This window comes from Leucopleurus acutus, assembly GCF_964270905.1.
Source record: "Leucopleurus acutus genome assembly, chromosome: 5".
Lineage (NCBI taxonomy): Eukaryota > Metazoa > Chordata > Mammalia > Artiodactyla > Delphinidae > Leucopleurus > Leucopleurus acutus.
Window position 1 is genome coordinate 22,975,562 of NC_139147.1, and position 23,301 is coordinate 22,998,862.

The 23,301-nt window shown below is 35.2% G+C and overlaps 1 protein-coding gene across 4 annotated transcripts in view; it reads right to left on the bottom strand.

The window, feature by feature from the left end:
- The window catches only part of NCAM2 (neural cell adhesion molecule 2), a gene marked incomplete at both ends in the record, with an annotated part of 498,781 nt that overhangs the window by 74,218 nt on the left and 401,262 nt on the right, over positions 1-23,301 (bottom strand). For all 4 annotated transcript variants that reach the window (XM_082839435.1, XM_082839433.1, XM_082839432.1 and 1 more), the window contains one exon: positions 11,076-11,249. In XM_082839435.1, coding sequence (XP_082695561.1) covers positions 11,076-11,249 — 174 coding nt within the window. The remainder of the gene's footprint in view (positions 1-11,075; positions 11,250-23,301) is intronic.

Sequence of the window (23,301 nt, forward strand, 5' to 3'; positions counted from 1 at the left end):
GGGTTATAAATATGAGGGAGTTTGGAGCTGATGAACTGGCAAAAATTTGTGGGATACCATCTAACATAAACTGCTTTTCCACAAAGCTCCAGTAGTCAAATATGTAGCTAATAACTAAAAATCCTCAAAAAAGATATCTACAAACAGCTGACATTTCACAGACCTTTGTTGATGGGGAATCATAAACCCATCTGATCACAAAGCTTGAGAAGCCCTGCCCTTGCAAACAGAGCCTAGTGGTGTTTTTTTCTCTTTGAGGTATACACATCCAGACAAGGATCACCAAATATTTGAGAAAAATTTCCAATATGAATGACAGAGAATAAAATCAATAACAATAATAACAACAAAATAAGTCTAGGAAAAAAATTAGGGAACAGAAACAACTTTGAAAACAGACTATAATTACAATTAACAGAGAGAGAATATATAGTGCTCATGACATACGAAATGATCAGAGAATGAAAGATTTAGAAATTTTAAAATTGACAGAAAAATTGAAAAATATAAATGTTAAAATGAAAAAAAATTATAGTAGAGTAGCACTAATCTTCAACCTATTTCAATTTAAACTTCTATTCAAAACCAGTTTGCTGATCTATCAGACACAGGCATGTATTGTATAAATCCAAACACACACTTCAAAACAATCTTGGAAAAGATGCTTATTGAATACTACTTTTCAAAAAAAATGAAAATGGCTTTCTCTACCATATAAATTGATTTTTTTCTTTCAAATTTTAATTAAACAGATCCTTTGCTAAAATTAAAGCCTGGATAAAAAGTTTGGAATTATATGTAATAATGAAGCATGCTCATAATTTTGTGTGTGTGTGTGGGGTACGCGGGCCTCTCACTGTTGTGGCCTCTCCCGTTGCAGAGCACAGGCTCTGGACACGCAGGCTCAGCGTCCATGGCTCACGGGCCCAAGCCTCTCCGCGGCATGTGGGATCTTCCCAGACCGGGGCACGAACCCATGTCCCCTGCATCGGCAGGCGGACTCTCAACCACTGCGCCACCAGGGAAGCCCGCATGCTCATAATTTTAACTATAGTGTTTACAAACTAAATACTATAATGTTAAAATTACATCTAAAATTTAAATATACACACTGAAATTGCATCCTGCAAAGCCACATTGAAGGTTCAGTGGAACTACACAATGACAGGACTAAAAAATCCAACTGTGTATTTATTTCCAAATTGTAATCAATAACTACATCCCTTTATTAGTGAAAATGGCAAGAATTTGGAAAAATAAAAGTTTCAATGGAATTTTATTTAGATAATGCTCTTATTTCCAAATAAAGGTTATCTCCCTTATTTTCAGGAACAAAGGGAAATTCTACTATAAGCTTAGACCCAAATAAAGCAGAGCATGTAATAATTTTGGTAGACATGGAAGGACTTCTATGTGTGATTCTAGCTGGCTAACCATTTCACAAATCAAAAGAAAGAGATTATGCTATTTGAGAGAACTGTTTTATGTTCTGTTAAAAAGAACTTGATATTTTAAAATATTAATTTTTCATTTTGAGTTTGAAGACTGAAAAATGAGTAGCTGTTTTGCAAGATTATGATTTTCTCTTCATTTGTGCCCAATGAGGTGTATAGAACACACTTACAAAATGTTAAATGATATGGTAATGAATGTCATGTAGCCCTCCCAGCCAAACAGTGCTACACCTGTAAAACATGATTTTCACTCAAAATTAAATGTCAGAATGACTCACATTCTATATTTGAATAGTTTAAGTTTTTGATTTATTCACAATTATCTATGCTTTGAAAATTAGTTTTGTGTCACATCAGTGATTGGGATGGTCAGTAAGGCTTCAGCTAAATCTTGGAGAATATAGTAATAGGTCTAGGCTTCAACTGACACCTAAGCCTAGGACCAGGTACAGAGTGAGCAAGTGTAATTCATAGGAAATTAATTAGTGAGTCATTTAGAATCAGAATCTACTAACAGGAAAATTATGATGCTAAAATTTTCCTGCTGAATGACATTACAATCAAGTGAGAACTGATATTTATTTCTATGTCACGATATCAGCAATTAGAAGCAGATACATGAACAGTATATAATGAATTACAGATATTTATGAACAAGGAAAAGTAACTAAACATCCACTAAACTAACATAAATTAGAAAAACATAAGGCCACTCTGAGGGCAGAAAAAAAGTAGTAGCTGAAACGTTCATGACCATATGCACATGTCTTTTCATAGATAAACCTAAATCTATCTTTTAACAAATGCCTAAAAGGCAATGAGTATAATTATGTTTTAAAAAGCTCTTAAAGTTTAAGATGAATGATTAGCACAAACTATAAAACAAATACACAAAATTAGCATTTTTTTCACTATTTAAAAATATATGAGTGCCTTAAAATATATCTTCAGAGTTTCAGCATAGGGTTACTTACACAGCCAGAGAAACAAGTTTTCTAAGTACAATTACAGATTATACATATCATTTTCAAAAGTCTGTTTAAATGTACATATTATCTCACAGAAAAGAAAGGCAAACTCTAAACTATCAAAATTGAAGTGTACAGGGAGATATGAAACTAGAGGAGTAGCCATGGAACTGCATTTCTATCAATTCTGCAGTCCTGTTGAAAACATCACTGGTATTCAGATAACTGAGAGCTTTCACACAGACTGATTTTGAATATCATCACTGGGGAAAGAAGATATGAGAGAGATTTGAGGATGGGACTCCTGCATGGAGCCAGGAACGTCTGAGTTCTTGGATGAAACTCAAAGTGTGAGCTAGAAAACACACACACACACACACACACACACACACACACACACAAGACTACTGGCAACTACAATTTGTCTGGCTTGGCCTTGAACCAAACCCTAGTTTGATTGGGTGGGGTGAGGTGGGTAGATAAATATTTGTTTGACAATCAGTAACTATAAACCTGCTCTCATAGTGCTCTCATAGAATACCTCAAATCAAGAAATTAATTTAGGGTGCTCTGGTGCTTCCAGCTTTGTAATGCTCCAGGGTAATTTCCAGAGGCAAACAGATATCTTCTGTGGAAGAATACACCCAAACCTAAGGCCTTGCAGGATTCCCAGTAAAGAAGATAAGCAAATTAAGAAATCACAACCTAAAGCCATAAAATATACTAGTAAATAAGCCACTCTGAGTGAGAGTCTGCTGAAACAAGCCAATGAACTAATAGAAATTATGTAAATTAAAATGTGATCATTGAATTAAAAACTTAATTATAGGTTGAATGGCAGATTAAACATAAGTGAACAAAGAATGAGTGAGCTAGTAGACAGAGCTGAATAGCATAATATGAAACATAATGAAATATATGTAAGGAGATATGGTATTCTAAGCTTTCAAATAACAAGTTTAGCATGTTACTTAGATTTTCAGAATAAAGGAATAGAGAGAATGGGAGAAGAGAATATTCAAGAAGGTAATGATATAATATTTTCCACAGCTAATGAAAGATAGGGATTTTCAGATTCAGAAATCAAACTGAACCCCAAGCAGAACAAATACAGAAATCCACATTAAGACATGTACTATTTATTAAAAAAATGACAACTAACAGCAGACTTCAAAACAGTAACAACGGAAGCTGGAAGAGAATAAAATATTCTCTTTAGATTACAAAAGGAAAGTAACTATCAAGTTTGATTGTATACTCAGCTGAACTGTAATTTGAAAACAAAGTTGGAATAAGAACATTTTTAATATACATCTTTTGAGAATGAATGAAAACTATGGATCTCCCCTCCAGAATATGTATATATGGTCAATTACAAAGTTGAATACAATTTTTGAGATTCTCACTATCTCTGAAGCCTGTTCTCTGCTTCAGTTCATATAACTTTCACCCTTAAATCAAGCTACACCAGAGAGGGCGTACTTGGGCCACATTCTCTAGCTCCCTTATAATAATGTTTTTAGTAAATTACCCTGATTCTTATGTCTGTAATGCATTGAAGCACAAAAGAAATAAGCTACTATGTAATTATTTTTGTCTCAATTGATATCCTTTTGAAATCATCAATTACTACATCATATAGTCTCACAACTCATGCACACACAATATTTATCATATATTTTCTGGACTTTACTGTCATGCTGTAGTCTGGTCAACCATCCATATATGGGGTGGAATGAACAAACATGCTTAAAATGTCTGCCTTGTTTTTCCTCCCTTCCCTTCCCTTCAGCTTTATTCTTTTCTAATAATAAACTTTCAGATAACAGTGATATTTCACCTTCTAATTCATATTTAACTCTGTCAGGCAAATTACCCCTTAAATTATCTATAAAACTACCTCCCATTAGCTATCGAAAACACATCACAACAATCACACACACACACACACACACACACACACACACACATATATATAAAACTCATATTCTACAAGGCAGTAATTTGTGTTCCACTTTCTCAACTCTTAACTGAATGAAAGATACAAAGTCCATAATAGTTAATAGTGTAGGCTTTGGAACCAGATTTCCTATCTGGGTTTGAATTTTAGTTTCAATATTATTCATCCATATGACGTAGGGATAAGACACTACACGTTATAGTCTCAGTTTTCTCCTTTATATGGATTGCCCTCAGCTTTATTCTCTGTAAAACAGAATATATTGATACTACCAAATTCTTCAGTTTGTTGACTATTGACTTTATTTTCAGTTCTCACCACAATGATTGCAAAAGAGTGAATATTTGGGACTGAATTGTATTCCTTCCCCCCCAAATTTATATGTTGAAGCCCTAATGTGATCCTTTTGGAGGTGGGGCCTTTGGGAGGTAATTAGGTTTAGATGAGGTTATGAGAGTGGAGAAATTAGTGTTCTTATAACAAGAGGACTAGAAACCTGAGCACGCTGCACACTTTCTCTCTCTTTCTCTGTCTCCCTCTCTCTTCTCTGTCTGGACATGGTGAGAAGGCGGCCACCTGCAGGCCAGAGAGAGGGTCCTCCTAGGAATCAAACCATATGGCACCTTGATCTTGGACTTCCCAGTCTCCAGAACTGTGGGAAATAAGTATCTGTTGTTTAATCCACCTGATCTAAGATATTTTGTTACAGCATCCTAAACTAAGACAGAAATGTTAGCTATCTTTAATGTTACATTAATTGCCTGATCACTGATATTTTGCCTCAGCAAGGAGGAACAACATGATCATTTTAGAAGACTATCTATATACAGTGTGAGGTGGAATTAATATATTTTCAGAGTAATTTCACTCAAAACATCATTGACAAATCTTCATGTACCAAATGAGAATTTGCTCGCTTATTAATATAAACCAATTTTGTTTCTCAAGTCAGCTAATAGATGACTTGGAAATATCCTAGAAAACATTTTGAGGGCAAAGGAACCATATTTAAATGTCCTGATGATTTATTTGACAGAAATATTTTTAATAGAAAAAAATTAGAAATAGTGCTAAATAAATGAAGATCATAAATTCTTAGTTTTGTGTATACACATACTCATAACTATACATAGATACATGCATTGCAGAATTTATTATACCTCACAATTCAAACTTCAACAAGATTTTGATCTATGAAATTATATCAGCTTTTGGGATTTTATTTAAAATAGATACATAATAAAGAGGATATTATAGGAAATATGGAGATGTCAGCTAAGATTCCCATTTGCTGCCTAGCTGGGGATAATTCAGGCTGCAGACTGTTAGGGTCTGTCTCAGGTGCAAAAAGCTGTCTCTAACACAGTTGTACTGTTCCCGGAGAAGCTTGCATCTGAGTAAAGAAAGAAGCAAGGGTATAAAGGACTGGCCATTTTAGCCTAAGGTGGACATTATACAGAATGTAATACTCCTCATTCCAGACTTCCTTGATGGGTGGGCTGAGGCATTATCATGCCTCCAGTACAGTCCAACTTCCCTCCTGCCTGATCAAAGCCCTAATTCCTTTTACAAGATACCCTGCAGTCCAAACTAGATCTCTGTGTCTGCTACTGGATAATAAAATATGGAACAGTTGATACCAAAAGTAGAGGTCTCTGATGAGGCAGGAGATTTGATAGGGTATTCATCAGTGAGCTTGATGCATTAGGCTTTTGAGATGTACAGAGGAAAATGGAGCTTAGGCACTAAATGGTGCACAAGCCTGCCATGCCAGCATTGAACTGGGACCGCAGCAGAAAAGGGCACTGCAACAGGTCCAAGCAGTGGTTCAAGTTGCCCTGCCACTTGGGCCATATGACTGATGCAGTGAACCTAATGTTGTTTGATGTATTAGGGATGGGAAGAAATATTCTGTGGCATTTGTGGTCATTCCCAGGGGAGAATCACAATGAAGTCTCCAGGTTTCATGAGCAAGGTAATACCATATTCTGTGCAGAATTATATACCTTTTTAAAAAATTCCTGGCATGTAATTGAGCAAGAAGAAATGACCGGCTAAGGGATCACAGTCAAACCACTTGGCCATGTAACTGGAGCTGCCCATCAAGACCTGCCTACTGACCCACTACATCTTAAGGTCATGTTGCTCAATAACCATTTATTATAAGTGAAGTGGTCCATCCAAGATGGACAATGTTGCCTTGAGAGATCCTCATCCAGTTGATTGAGGTTTTGTGGAGCCTGCGTTGCAGTTCAATGACTCCATTTTCCCAGCTTTGTTTCTCCCCTCTTCTTTCAAAGATGTCTATCCCTAATAAACACCTTGCTGCTTCTGTAGACACAAATGTATTGAAAGGGGGATATATAACAGATTCACCTTACAGAGACTCAATAATAAGGTGCTATAAAATAACCCTTTCCCTTCTCCCACCTCTACCAAATTTCATCATTCCCTCTACCCTTGTATATTTTGGTACTTGAAATACTGAAATGAATGGGCATACTAGTTCCACTCATGGAATTTATAAGCTAGGAGAAAAGATAAATCAGAGATTTGTAGTATAAGAAGTAGAATATGATATAATGTAATATATTAAAATATAAATACAATATAATGTAAGAAATATATTGTTGCTTGCTGGAGACTCATTCTGGGGGAAGAGAGAATTTTAGTGTGAAAGCACTTCCAAGAAGGACTGATTGTGAGAGCACATTGTAGGTTGGCCAGGGTAAAAGGGTAATTCTAGGCATTGTTAAAAGGACGTAAGCCTGTCTGGTTGGAAAAATGTGAGCAAGGTTGAAGTATCACTTTTAAAGGAAACCGTAGTGACTCAATGAAAATATGTGTGCTTAAGGTAGAAAGTTTAAATCTAAACTATGTTATATATTCTAACATTCAAATTATTGATGTAAATTTTACAGAAAACATGACTATGATTATGCATTCCATATTTCATATTTCTATCAGCATAAAGCATTTGCTATTGTGATCTTTACTATATCTCTTTATGTTATTCTATATCTTTACTATATCTTTACAAAAATGGTACATCTCTTAGCTAAAGGAAGAACAAATGCCAGACACACATTTTCTAGATTGTTAGGATTGGTTCCAGTGGGATTGTCCAGCTTGTCCTTGGCTAACCTTTGCATTTATGTTTTTCTCTTAGTTACATATTTACATTCCTGCCTGTTAACCAAATACTAGGGCTACAAGATGAAACACTTAAAGATTTGAGTTTCTATACATGAAATGAGATCACCTTCTCATTTGAGATATACAGTGTAAATTCAACATTAAATAAATCAGATTACTAAAGTGCACTTAATCTCAAGAAGAAAAAATGACACCAGTCCAGCAACAGGAAGTTGTGTGGAAATGCATGGGCCTGCTTCTGCTGTCTTGGAATTTTCAACTGCGATAATTCATAAAGAGAAGAAAGAGATGGAAAATACTAAGCAATTGAGAAAATGTTAGGCATCCCCTGCAGAGTTGAATAAGAGGCTGAACTGGCTCTGGAAGCTCAGTCCCAACATTCCAACCCCCAAGCTCACTGCATCACACTCTGTATATCACTGCATCACACTCTGTATAAGCAGAAGGCAACATGGAGAAGAATTCCATTGGAATAGTGCACCTTCCTCCTAGGAGAGATCTTTCTTCCCTTCTGTCAGGTGAGGATAACGCAAATGGATGAACAGATCCATTGGATTTGTCAGCAAAAAGTGGAGGTGGAGGGACTTTGGCATTTCCATCCTCATTTGGAATTCTTGTTTTTACAGAACATTAATCTGTCTTCTGGAAGAGGAAACCTGTGAGGCAGTCTAGGTTTTTATATTTCAGCTTAATAAGGATGTGGAACTTTTCCCCAGGTCAAATGGATACTCCATAAAGTTGATGGACTACAGTTACACTCAGAGCAAAACCTACTGAGACAAGGGCGAGGAGGTCAAGCTGAGCAGTGTTCCATCTGAGAACACTCTCTCTCCAAAAAGTCTTCTGGTGTGCTTGCACCCCACACATTCATCCCCAGGAGACAGGTACTTAGATGTGGTCTCACAGAGAGCACAGGTGGCAGGCACAGCCCGAGGAGAATTACAGCACCAGAAAAATAAGAGGTATTTGACTCCTTTTTTCTCTCCGAGAGAAGACGTAGTTCATGCCACCTTCCCACTCTCAGCTCCCCAGGATAAGATCCAGCTGTATGGGGGCCAGAGAAAATATGAGTGCTAAACTGGACTTTATAAGTTTTAAGTTGTGCGGGATTTAACTGAATGTATTTGTACTTGAAGAGGACCATAAATCTATAGTGTCTGTTAAAGATGTTAAATAACAGAAGAGGAGATTTCCCCAAAAATGATGAAATGAGTAATTGGATTAAAAAATCGTGTTTGTACTACACTGAGTTGAGATCATGCAGTAGTTTGGTTACATGATTGTAACCTGATTCAAGGAACTTATTAACATATCTTTGAAAGAAGAGTAAGCCGCAAAAAAAAAAAAAATGTATCAGTGCAGTTATTTCCCTTATGTAAAGGGGAGAAAGCTCCAGCCATGGGACTTAAAGTATTTTGGTCTTATTGGCAAGCTTTAGGCTGTCCTAGTCTGAAACCATTAAATGCCATATTCATGTAACTTCGCTTCTGACATTAGAGACTCACCAAACATGCTTCGGACACATTTTCTTTCCTATGTAATATACACACGTACCCATTGTATAGACTCTGAATGCCTCATTTCTGGGATAGTGATTTCTCACAGTAAATCACCAAATGTTCTTTGCTATTATATACCACTGTTATAAGCATGGAAATTTGCTTCTGAGCGATGTATACATGGGGTACCAAATCAGGTTTTTGAACTTGAAAAACTTGGCCAGTCCAAAGCCATGATAAATTCTCCATGGTGTTGCAACTTTGTAAGAAGTCTTGGGAAAATCTATTCACCTCCTCCCTCTAACCCAGGGTCGAGGGGCAGGGTGTGGCAGTACTATTCTGCCGAGTGTAATTTCTATCATGTTCAGACCTCACATTCCGTTTCTTCATGTCTGTGATGGAGTGCTCACCAACAATATTCTCTACTGTCAGAAATATCTTCTTTCTGTTTCTCGCCTTTCACCCTCTCTTGTTTTCTCCTTCTTAAAAAAATATGACTCCTACATCTAGGATAATCATTTCTTTTACTAGCGTCCTTGAACTCACTCATTCATTCTTTTTGTGCATGACCTTTATGCATCTTCTCTCCTGAACCACATAGCATGTACACAAAGAACATTAACTATCCAGAATTTCTCATCATTAAAAGCGGTGGTAAGAGCTGACCTGTTTGGGGGCATTATTTGAAGAATGTGTAAATGATTCATGATTGATTAACAAAATTCCCAACACTTCTATCAAAAACCTATAGTTACTCTTAGTCAAAACTGAAAAAGCAGGTGCCAACATAGGTGAGCCTCAAATGATTTTACCTGTCTGTCTCCATTGTCCACTAGGACAATTCTTCCCAGGAGGGCTCATGCCTTTTATAGAACCTTCACACTACATGTTAGGGTCAAGGCAGAGCCAGCAAAGGAGGAACACTCTGCAGCAGTACTTTTCTCACTATTTTATACTGTCGTTTTGGACCACATATTGCCTTTACTGTACAATATAAGCATTTTATTTCCATTCAAGGAAACAAGCTCATAAGTGTGTGTGCAATTAACAGAGTCCAACTCTGGTAATTTAGTATTATTCCCTAATTTAGTTTCTTCTAATAATGGAGAAAAAAATCACATATTCACATGATGAAATTCTACGTAAGTGAAAATAACTGTTGCAAAGTGTTCTAACTTCTCATAGCTAGCTAATTCTATTATTCAAAATCTTATGACACACAGTAAAAATTTGAGTTTTCAAAACATAATTTTGAAGGAGATTTTCTTATGCAAGGTCAATTTTTTTTTTTTTTTTTTTTGCGGTACGCGGGCCCCTCACCGCTGCGGCCCCTCCCGCCGCGGAGCACAGGCCCCGGACGCGCAGGCCCAGCAGCCACGGCCCACGGACCGGGGCACGAACCCGCGCCCCCCGCATCGGCAGGCGGACCCCCAACCACTGCGCCACCAGGGAAGCCCTTTTTTTTTTTTTTTGGTCAATTTTTATAGATGGCTTCATGAGTATATATACAAGACATACATTTTACAGTATGACTTTCACACCTACTTATGAAAGAAATATTATTAATAAATAGAAAACACACACTTGATAATATTCAGCCATCAAATGTAACATGTCAGCAATTTGTTTTCAAACACCCAAATTTTAAATACTAACTTTTCCCCTGGAATTAAACTTTGGTGATTTTGCTAAACTTTTTTTTTTTTTTAATTTTATTTTTGGCCGAGCCGAAAGGCTTACAGGATCTCAGTTCCCTGACCAGGGAGTGAACCCAGGCCCATGGCAGTGAAAGTGCCAAGTCCAAACCACTGGACTGCCAGGGAATTCCCAAAACTCTTTAATCTTTACTAAAGATGGAAACTTTTCTACTCTTTATTAAAGTATTCTTAAGAAGAATAAGACAGTGGGAACGTCTTTCCAATCCTATCTCATGAAAAGAAAGAAAAATAGCATGTTGAAGGAAACTAAAAAGCTAATCACACAGGTATGTTGGAGATCAGCTTGAATTAACCAACACACTTTGAAATCATTGACTCACTTTGAACTCCATGGGAGCGTACTATTTTCCAGGTTTCTGATGCCACTTCTTTAACATCCACTTGATAGTGATTAATAGGCACACCTCCATGGGAGTCCGGCTTGCTGAAAGAAACCTTGGCTGTGGTCTGTGACAGCTCTATAATCTTCACTCCATAGGGATTGGATGGCACATCTACAAAGGAATAAAAACAAAGGAAATATAACCCAGGTAATGTGGATGGCCATTATTAAGACTTATGGTGCTCTGAGCACTAGGAATAAAATAAAATTGCTGCCTGTATCACTTAATATATTTGAATCGCAAAGCTTGCATAAACCGCTGAATGATCTCTTCAAATTGCAAGAAGGTATACATTAGTCAATCTTTATTACTATAGAAAATAAAGAGTAAAATATTCAATATCAAATTTCATTTATTGAGAGAATAATTTTACTTCTGCCTTTACTATACAATATAAGCATTTTATTTCCATTCAAGGAAACAATCTCATGAGTGTGCATGTGTGAGTGTGTGTGTGTGTGTTTGTGTGTGTGAGAGAGAAAATGCAGGCACAATTAAAACATAAGAATAGATTTTACTGAATCATTAGCATAAAGAATTATCTTTTGTGAAAATGTGAGATTTATTTCCATTTTGTTTATTAAAATTATATTAATAACTTGGTGGCAAGTGTTAAGTTTAGATAAATTGTCATTATGAACTAAATAAAACTGTAAACTATCTTTTAAAATTTTATTTAAGTATCAGTTAATTAAAATAAAGTTAGATATTTAAGTTTAATCCCTGTATTTAAAGGAGACAGCTACAAAATTCTTCTTCTATGTGTTTTTGTATTAATCCATTACTCACATTATTTCAAACTCAAGAAGATATCCTGGGTGAAATTTCATTTTATTTTCTAGTACACAAAGCTTTATAAAGAATTATCTGAAAGGTCAAACAGGCAACAGGAGAAAATAAGAGGGAAAAAAGTCTTGAGGAGGAAATCGATGAAACCTTTGCTCTGGAAACATGAGTAATTAGAGGCATGTTAAACATTAAAGGAATTTCTCTCGGTCCTTTCTGTCTCTCAATCTCTCTCTCTCTTTTTTCAATATCACATTTGAAGAAAATCATAAAGATTGGAAATTTACACTTAGTTTATGTAAATTATATGCATGTGTTATATAAATATGTAAATAAAATATATAGTTCCATCTCTGGAATTAGCTCTACAAAAAGAAAAAAACACTTGATTGAAAATAATGCAGTAAACGTAAATTTTTGTTCTGATATAACCAAACATTCATATAAAAATCTCTAATGGCTGTCAAAAGTCAAATGTGCCTTATTTGCTAAAGTTAAAAGAGAGCACTGTAGGTCAAATAAAAATACGCCTTATAAATGGTACTGGGCAAGAGCCAAGAAGGCAGATTTATGGCCTTTTAGATATTAATATTGTAAAGAAATGCAACAGTGTACAGTTCAGCTCTAATTAGTAACTGTAAATTATTTGGAGATCCTATGAAGTGCATTATGCTGTAACTCTAAGGTTCAGAAATAAATGTGCAGAATACTGATGCATCCCAAAGTCATACTGCTATTAAAATCTTATCTGGAAGTACACATTTTAAATTATCTTAATAATTTATTAAAGTTGTCATAAACATGATCATAGTTTTAAAAGTTTCTTTAATCCCTGGGTTATAACTATAGGTTCTTTTCATCTGTAGGTTTGATCTAAAGTTTGAAGAGGAGGAAAAAAAATACACACATTGATTGTTCTGAATAACACTACCAATTCCTCACCTCATGCTGAGTGACTTTCTAATGTCAACTAGGTCTAGGTTGGACATCACAGCAATGATAACCTTTAGTTTGAGGATACACTTCAAAAGGAAAGGTTTTAAGTACTAGGGAAGGAGAAAGAAATGTGATTCTTCTGGGCTTTTACTTTTGACCATATGGCATGTACACGATTCTGGGTTCTTACCCTCAGGGCAGAAGTATACACCATTTGCTAAGCTGTACACCCTGACATTGTACACCAACCAGGTTTTTATTCATAGCACAAAAGTACCATCACCAAAATATAAGCCAGTGAGCATCTTTTTCTAGCCATATAGTCTATTTTCAGACCTGTTGACTCTTACCTTGGTTTTTCATTTACATTTATTTTTTATTGGCCTCTTCTTTCTGTTACCTGACTAAAAAGCAAAGTGTGCTTATGATTTGCAACTCTAGAATCTCCCTAAATATTTGTTTCCATTCTGATTTTACATGTCCAACCACCCACTGACTACTAAATTATGAATTTCTTGTAGAAAAGGACAAAATATTTGATATACACAATTTATACATGCATGCATACATACATATATACATACATGTATCATTGAAAATACTGATAGACTATACTCAGTCCTCAGGAAATACATGATGTATTAAATATTTCAGTAATTAAAAACAGTACACAAAGGTACAGAGTATGTCCAAGTGAATAGTGCCTGATGTAGAACCAACATCTCTAATTCTTCTCTCCACTTTCTCAATTGTTTTGTAATCACATTCATCCTTGATTCTACCTCTGATATACATCAAAATTAGTCACAAAGTTATTTTCATCTTTCCTGCATTATAATTCTTATATCCATCTTTTCCTTCCTGTTTCTACTGTTAACTCCCAAGCCCAGGCCCTATCTGCTTCTACCTGCAATGCCATTATTGGCTCTCAGCTTCCTTTTCTATGGACAGCCCACCAAATTTCAACCCATATGGCAGGTAATGCAAAATCAATTTTTCTAAAGTACCATTCTGATCACGTCACTTCCCTGAGGAAGATATTCAGGAGCTTCCTCCTCTTTACAACAGCAAACTTAGACTTTCAGTCTGGCTTTCAAGATCCTGAAATATCTAACCTCACTGGATGTATGCAAGCATATTGTAAAAGATAATCAAACGCAGTCCAGTGTTTCAAATAGGGCTTGTTGATGTGAATTCCATATGCAGTGCTCCCATCATTGTTAGCATATTTTTCTAAATTACTTCGTAGCACCTTCCATCTTAATAATTAATGAATGCCACCTATCCCTGAATGAATAAATAGGACAATGATGCAAACACGTATTTATTTACTCTTCCTTTTCACCTCGACTGGTACCAATATAGGGTTCAATGAAGAGCCTGGATATATATAATCAGAATCTATGGATCCAAAGTCTGGTCTTGCTACTTTTGTCAACTTCAGCCTTGGACAAGTCTCTTAATCTTTTCAATCATCAGTATTTTTCTCCCTAAAATGGAAATTAGAATAATATCCACTGCTAGGATGCTATGAGTATTAAATAATGAAGAACACATAAAACAGAACTTGAAATATACTAAGCACTTAGTAAATATTAGTCATCATATCCTTCTCTGGTAACTCTGGTAACTATCCTTCTCTGGTAACCATCCTCTTACTATCACTTTATTTTGTATTAATTGGCATCTATCAATATCTTAGTCAAATGGTAGGCAAAAGATACAATACTGAGGTTCAGCTTAGAAATATTTGCTGTGTATAATAGCAAAGACTGGGTGTCACGGTCTAAGAGTCAGATAAGAACAGTCTCTGGACTTGCTGTATGATTCTAAGCAAATTAAACTTATTGGGTACCAGTTTTCTTATAAGCAAAATGTTAATAATAATAACATTAAAGCTGCTGTTGTAAGGGTGAGTTGATGGATATACATCACAGGACATTTACAAATATTATTCTCAGTTACCCTTTCTTTAAAATGACTCTCAGGGTCTAAATAACATTGATAAGCATTTTGATATTTAAACATATGCCTAAGTCATAGTTTGATCAAAGTATAAATGAGAAAACTTATAAAAAGTCTGCCTTGGTAATTACTTTATCTTGTAACAGGTAAAGGAACAATAAGAGGAGTTGCTCCTCTGACTTTAATTCTGATAAAATAAAAGAATACAATTAAATAAAAACTAATAAGTAAAGTAAAAGTACAAGAAACTTTATGAAAAAGGAAGGGGGCAATAAGCAGATATATGCATAGATGTTTGAAAATAAAGTGAAAATAATACGTCAAATATTATGTTCCCCTGTCTAACAAAAAAAAGCATCCCAAAGTGAAGATGCCCCTATAAGGCAAAATTCTGAAAGCATATGCCCAAAGATATTCATGTAGAAGAAAAGAAAGAGAATTGAAGAATATAATGCACCTGCAAAGGATATCTTGGATGAGTAAATATTTTAAGTTGAAAAATTTCAAATTGAAGATGAATCATCGGATTACAAAACAGTATTTCCTCAGGATTCAGGATAAGGTGAGAGTCAAAAATGTTGAATACAACAGCAATATAAAAGATGATTTGTGGATGTGTATGCATGTGTGTGTATTTTAGATCTTTAAACTCTCTTCCTCAACTGTGTCCTCAATTATCAGGGAATAAATAGACCTTGATATCAAAAGTGAAAAACAGAAATCATCAAGTAAGTTCACTCAAATTGTATTCTATCACTTTTGGATTAATGGACGTACACTCTCGTCTTTCCCAAGGCCAAATCCTCCATCTCTGAATGGTGTTACTTTTACTTTTTTCTTCTGCAGAACACTGCATCACCAGGTAGTTCTTCTCATCCCTTTTTCTTCTCTTTTGGAGTTTCAGTCTTTCTTTCTTCTCTGCCTTATTACCATGAACTATAAAAATCTCCCAAATGACAAACTTTCTTCTGTTCTACTCCATTCTCAGGCAACAAACTCTTCTTTTGTTTCCCTGTCACACTGCTTGAATAGATTGTTCCTAATTTATGTCCCAACATCTTTACTTCTGGAACTTTGGTTTCCTAGAATGCTGGGAAGCTGGCAACTAAGGTAGGGTTCAGAGTCACTGATTCAACTCTTTCCCCACAGGTGAGGATGTGGTCTTGCTAAGCTTAGATCAATAGGAACAGTTTGATATTTGTCAGCCTTTGTAAGTGAAAGTACTGAAGTGAATATTTTTCTAGAATGGTGTTTGAAACCTTATCTTAAATATTTTCTAATGATACTCCACATCCATTTCTATCATCTATGCTACTCCCCTTTATCATAAGAAATGGAAGGCTAAAATCTTTATTTCCCAGGTTCACTTGTTGCTAAGGTTGTTAGAACCATGGAGGCACTTAGGATGAGCTGCACATCTTAGTGGTTTAACATGCTGAAAGAGCGTGTGTGACATCCCTACTCTTCTGAGGAGGTGCCCGTGGACAAGGAGACCTACAGATGTGGATGATGGAAGCAGCTGGACTCCCTATTCCACAGTCTAATCACACAGTTCCTGGTGCTGGTGGCTGTGATATCAGAAGCAGGACAGCTTGGCTGCAGGGCTTTCTGACCTCTGATTAGCAGTTGCAGACTTGACCTTGCACCTCACTTGAGGTATATTATGACCTTGAAGCCAGAAGATTGGTGGCTATCTCGTGCCTTCCCTTTTCCCTGCTTCTCAAATGACTTTATAACCACCCAATTCTCTATATTAAATTCTTTTCTCCTAGGTTTGTTCATCAGTCTCCACCCGATAAAAAGTCTCAAATATTAAGGGAATTATCGTATAAAGAATTGAACTTCCTAGATTTAGCAAGATCCTAACATGCAGAGTGTAGCTATCAACTGCATGCACCTCAGGGATGATGCTGAGATGGGTTCCATCTGCTCTGCTCAGAGCAGCCACCTTATTTCCAATAAATTTTATATATTTTTTCCTATTTCAATTGTGAGGTTAATCTAATGTTATAGCCAATCTGTAGCACATCTGAGACCCTGCAAATTCCTCACTTCATTACCCAAATGCCAAATCAAATCATTATCCTATTGATCTTTTAACAGAATTTGATCACATATGTTTAAAATTTTCTCCTCGCAGGTAGTTACACTAACTCGCTAAATAATTGTTTTCAATTTTATTTGTTCATATACTTAAAAATCCATCAATTAAACTGAGGTACTCCAGGGATCTGTCCTTGATTACAGCATTTACCTCTTATATTCTCCATTTAATCCGAGGTATTAATTATTAATGATTTCCTCAATTATACCCAAGTCTTGACCCTTGTCAAAATTCATGGAGTCCCATGTCCCATTATTAATTGTGCATTTCAACTATGATTCATAGGCAAATCAAATGAAACACACTGAATCCTTTATACATTCAATAATTCATGTAAATCTACTGTAAGCCAGGCAATTTTCTATGTTCTGGGATAAAAATTGAGACAGCCATCACTTCTCTTATAGAGATTACATGCTAACTACATAAAAATAATTGTAATGTATAAATTATTTTGTACAAACACTGTGGTCAAAATTAAGCAGACAAGTGAGATAGTTTAGGTGGGGATGGGAGCAGAGTTGGAGTGTTGTAATTTTGAATTTTGTGGACAGAAATCTCTTTGTTTAAAAAGTAATATTTGATCAAGGACTTAAAGGATAAGAAAACAACTCATATGAAACTGCTACGAAGAGAAAATTGTAAGTACAAAGATGAAATGTGCCTTGAGGGTTTAAAGAAGGGGGGCAGTCTGTGGAGAGCAAGATGACCAAGGTGTGGGGAAAGGAGATGGAGTTCAGAGAAGGCCACTGGAGGTGGAGTGAAGAGAAACCTTGTGAAGCATGATAGGTCCTTATAATCACTATGGCTTCATCTCTGAACAAAATAGGAAGCCACTGGAATGCTTTCAGCAGAAGAGAATTATGCCTTAATTACTTAACTATTTGTTTAATAATAAGAAGCCCTTGAGATCTTTTATTTAGGCTATACTCCAGCGGGGGCATAAGCCAAATGGGAAAGCCAGTTTAGGACTTTATGCAAAAATATACATTAAAAGCAAAACCAAACCAAACCAACAAAAACAACTAGAGTATAGAATATAGAAATTTCATGAGAATAGTAAGACCCTGTAAACACCTTGTTGGTAAAAGAGTCAATAAGACTTGCTAAAGTGTTGGGTGTATGGTCTGAGTAAACAAGTTGATCAATGATGACTGTGAGTCTCTTGACCTGAACAGCTGGAGACAGTTGCCACTTACTGAGATAGGAAAGAATGCCAAAGGAAGATATGTAGAGGTGAATACAGATTAGCTTTTGATATCTGGACATTTGGAGATCTGCATTGGCTCTAGAACATCTTTGTGGAGAGGTAATTAAGCTTGATATAAAAGTATAAAATTCTGGGAAAATATCCAAGCTGATGACATATTTTGGAGTTTTAGAGTACAGGTGGTATTTAAATCATAAAAATTAGAATAACAAAGGTGTGAGTGTAGATAAAATAAAAGAGACCCCCAAACCGAAGTACAGTGATTTTTAAAGTTCAGAGAAATATGGAACTACTAGGAATGAAGACCAAAAAGAGCCCGATGAGGAAGAAGAAAAACCAGGAAAGCATGACTGCTATGTTGTGGGTTAGGGAGATGACTCAAGGAGAAAGACACACTCAACTGTGTAATTTGCTGCTAGATGAAGAAGTATGAGGATTGAGAATTGACCACTGGATAGAGCATAAGAAGGTCAGTGGATACCTTGATAATAGTAGGTTTTACAGAGCAGTGGAGGTAAAAACAAGACTGAAAGTGTTTGTGACAGAATGAGAGGAAAGTAATTAGGTGCAGCAAATATAGTCACTTATTTTGTGAACTTTATTAACAGAAATGATGCAGAAGTGGAGAAATGATGCAGTAGCCAGAAGGATTCATAAGGTCACAGTAATTTTATTTAAGACAGAAGGAATTATTTTCCACTCTAGAATAAGAAAGAAAGGAAGGAAGGAAGGAAGGAAGGAAGGAAGGAAGGAAGGAAGGAAGGAAGGAAGGAAGGAAGGAAGGAAGGAAGAAAGGAAGGAAGGAAGGAAGAAAAGGACTTCCCTGGTGGTTCAGTGGTTAAGAATCTGCCTGCAAACGCAGGGGACATGGGTTTGAGTCCTGATCCGGGAAAATCCCACATGCTGCAGAGCAACTAAGCTTGTGTGCCACAACTACTGAGCGTGCGCCCTAGAGCCCGTGAGCCACAACTACTGAGCCCATGCACCACAACTACTGAGTCCATGTACCTAGAGCCCATGCTCTATAACAAGAGAAAACACTGCAGTGGGAAGCCTTCGCACTGCAACAAAGAGTAGGCCCCGCTCACTGTAACTAGAGAAATCCCACGAGCAGCTACAAAGACCCAACACAGTCAAAGATAGATAGGTAGATAGATAGATAGATAGATAGATAAATAAATAAATAAATAAATTTATTTAAAAAAAAGAAAGAAAGAAAGGGAGGGAGGGAGAAAAAAAAGAAATAGGAAAACAGAAAAGAAAAGAAAGAAAAAAAGGCTTATTTTTTTATATTGACATTCACCAGAGCAAAAGAAAAGCAATCCAATTCCCTAATTATATATATATATAATATATATATATATATTCTCTCTCTCTCTCTCTCTATATATATATATATATATATATATACACATATACATTTATATATTAGGCTATTTAGAGAAAGATAGAAATAGAAACATAGAAATCAAGATAGTTGTTTCATGATAAGTGGATCGTGTTGCTTTATCACTAAAAACTCCAAACTTCCCTTGCTGTATATATGATGTAACAGAATGTAAACATGATGAATGTTTTTAAGGAGATCCATAATTTGTTTTCTTACTGACTTTCTATTCATATCACCACCACTGACCCACCCACAGGATATGCCATCCAGTACTCCATTAAATGCTCATGCCTTTTCCCATCTTGATTCTTTCCATCTTTCTACTACTTCTTCACTGGATCTGTTTCTACTCCTTCAGATTCAGTTCAAAAGTTGATACCTGCTTGAAGCTTTCCCCAAGAATTACAATCATTTTGTGTTCCTAAGCATTTGATTCACACTTCTATTGCAACTCATATCTTTTATACTATAGCTTACTTGTGAAAATCAGTTGCTAAGTATTATTCATCTTTGTATTCCCAAGATCTAAACCAGTGCTTAGCACCTACCAGAATCACACTTTATGTATGCTGAGTGAGTAGATTAACAAGTGATTCAGAATTGATACAAGCATGGATTCCTAAAAATAATATCTAGTTATATTGGTTTAATTTTTTTCGGAGGAGTATGGGAATGAGGAAATTAAAAGGATGTCATAAATAGTTTTTGAAGACAAATAAAAGCTTGCCTTACAATATAGGAAAAAAAGAGAAAGATGTAGATTTTCCAGGCTAGATCATAAAACTGATCATGTAGGAGAAATCTAGTTTTGTATTCAGTTGAAGAAAGTGTTTTCAAGTGAACTACTTTTAACCTGCTTTCAAGTTTTACAGAACAAGGGTCTGGATAAAACGCTGTCCAGGTACAAGGGCAAGTAGATTGACTATAATTCCATATCTACAGAATTCTGTTCAATTGATCCAGTTTAACCTATAAGATGGTCTCTATTCACAAAAATGACTTGTATAGGCTTACCTATGACCTAGGTGAAAATAAAGATGACTGCTTCATGATATTTTTGAATTAAATCAATCTGAGAAAGAGAACAAAAATATTGGATTTGACAGGGTCTCAGTAGGTTAAAATGATGAGCTCAAATAGGCACGATGAAATTTAATAGGGGTAAGTACAGAGTCCTGAACTGAGGTTAAAAAAAGAAATCAATTGTGAAACATAGCAGAGGAGACCTCATTTAATAGCAGTTTGTGTGAAAAAGATGTAGGAAAAAACACTGGAAGAAAAAATGTGGCAAAATCAAATTAAATTTTATATTACTTAATAAAATACAGTGTTCAGAATAAACAAGGTCATTATCCCATTATCAGATTTTACTGTGCATTCATCTGTGATGTCCAGATCTGGGTATTATATCTAAAGAGACCTCAACAATATAGATTACTGTTTATAGTTTATTTCTTATATCCATAAGAAAAGTGACAAATATAAACTATAATTTGGCTATAATAGTAAATCACTAACACTTGTCGAGCACACACCGTGTGCTAGTGCTTTGGCTGCATTTCCTCACTTAGTCCTCGCAATGGTCTTCTCAGGTAGATCTTGGAGAGGCTTCTGTGGCATGCTGAAACCCCCTTCAGATCCAAGGCTCCCTTTCCCCAGTGCTGGAAGTGTTAACTGCTGACAGCTTACAGCAGAGTCCCTCCCCTGAAACTGCCCAGGAGAAAGTAACTTGATCAGAAAAGGGTGTCAATTAATGAAGCAAAGGTGAAATCTCCATATTAAAGTTTACTATGAAAAGTTTACAGTTAAAAACTAAGTATAGCAATGATGAAATGAATTAAGAAAGAAAATTATGCATAAAATCATTTGATGAGGTTGAAAAGATAAAGTCTTTCAGGAAAAGCTCTTTAAAATACACATGTACATATCCAGAATGGCTTGTCAGATTATGATCTATTGGAAGTAGAAAACTATAAAGAAGAAATGATAATTGTTAACTATATGGTTGCAATTTCATTTATCCTTATGTGTTCTACATTTTTAATTTGCTCCAAGATTGGCATTTAAATTAAAAAAAAAAAAAAAAACAAAGTATGCTTCCTAGCTAGAAAGTCACCAGGAGGTACATTTTTTAAAATTTTATGATGAAATCCTTAGAAAAAATCTCTTTCTGTCTCAGTCTCTATCTAATTTTATTTTTATTTGGCATGTTGATAAAACATTAATCTAACAAAATTAGTTATCAGTCACATGTAAAAAATGTTGTGTTTCCCATAAAATTATAGAAAAAAAGTATTTATTTCAGTTTTCTGAAGATGAGAACTAGACCAGAGAGGACTGGACCAGTCTTTGCCCATGAATATGAAGCCAGAGTTTAATAGAAGGGTTTTTGTGATTTAATCAAAGCACAGTGAAATATCTCTTATTTAAAAAAAATCATTCTAGAAATGAACAATCATAGGTTCCTTGGTATTACTTTTGTGAAAATGTAAAAACAAAGATGGGGTTAAATAATAGGACTTGACCCATTAAGGTCATACGTAGGAAATGGTACCATAAAAAGGAATGCTGCCCTCTGGAGCACTTTGATCTAGCCAATATTTTAGTCTACTCATTATTTAAATTGTTATAATGATAGATATAAGAACAAATGTGTTTTTACATATTTTTTCCTAATTTGTGAATGCAACTTTCTTCTATAAAATAGGTATAAATATCACACGTAATTCATTGAACTACTATGACAATTATGAAGATGAGTACTCATGATTCAATTTAGCTAATCATTTCTATCTCTTCTTACTATAACTTTATATAGCTGTTCTTTCCCAACAGAGACAATGGCAAAATAAGTGGGAGGCATGGAGGTGAAATATCCAGCTCATGAGTATGAGTGGCATCCATATGCCTATTTCTATACCCTGTTATATTTTCACTGTTACTGAAGACTGTATCTCCATTGTTAAGAACAATGCTATCATCACACTTATTAAGAGATTTAAAAGAAATGTCTAAATAAATTGCTATATAAGAGTGAAAATTATAGCTGCATATTTTAAAACATTAGTAGTGTGTGAATAAAGATTATTTAATATGAAAAATGCTCTTCTTAATATTTTGAAGCAACTTACAGGATCATATATCAAAGTATGTATGCACACATGCAAAAGATGTGGCTATTTATTAAGATAGTCACCTGTGTTCACAAGTTATATTGCTTTTCTAAAGCGGCTCTATTTTATGCATATTTGTTTATTGGCCTTAGTTTCTTTCCTTTTTATTCTTTTTCCTTTTAAAATAAATGTATATTTATAAAAATAATTTGCAAGAATAGTACATGGAACTTTTCCTTTTAATCTGAACTATTTAAAGTTGATATGATGCTAGCTTTAGCATTTACTTTCTGCAACACATCCTCCTACATAAGATCTATGAAATAATTAAATTGCCATCTAATCCAAAGACCACAACCAAATTTTACCCTTATTCCAATAATGTCCTTTATAACAAAAGGATGTATGCATGGAATTTATTTGTTATGTGTCTTTTCCTTAATCATTCCTTGCTTTTCATGGCTTTGACACTTTGAAGGCTAGTTATTTTGTAGATGGTACCTCAATTTGGATTTGTCTTATATTTCCTCACACTATATTCTGATTATGCATTTTTGGCAAGAATATCACAGCTGTTACTCTGTGTTCTTCCCATTGCCTCTTTCTGATAGTATGAAAGTTTAATTTTCTCATTGCTAATGACATTAACTTTGATCACT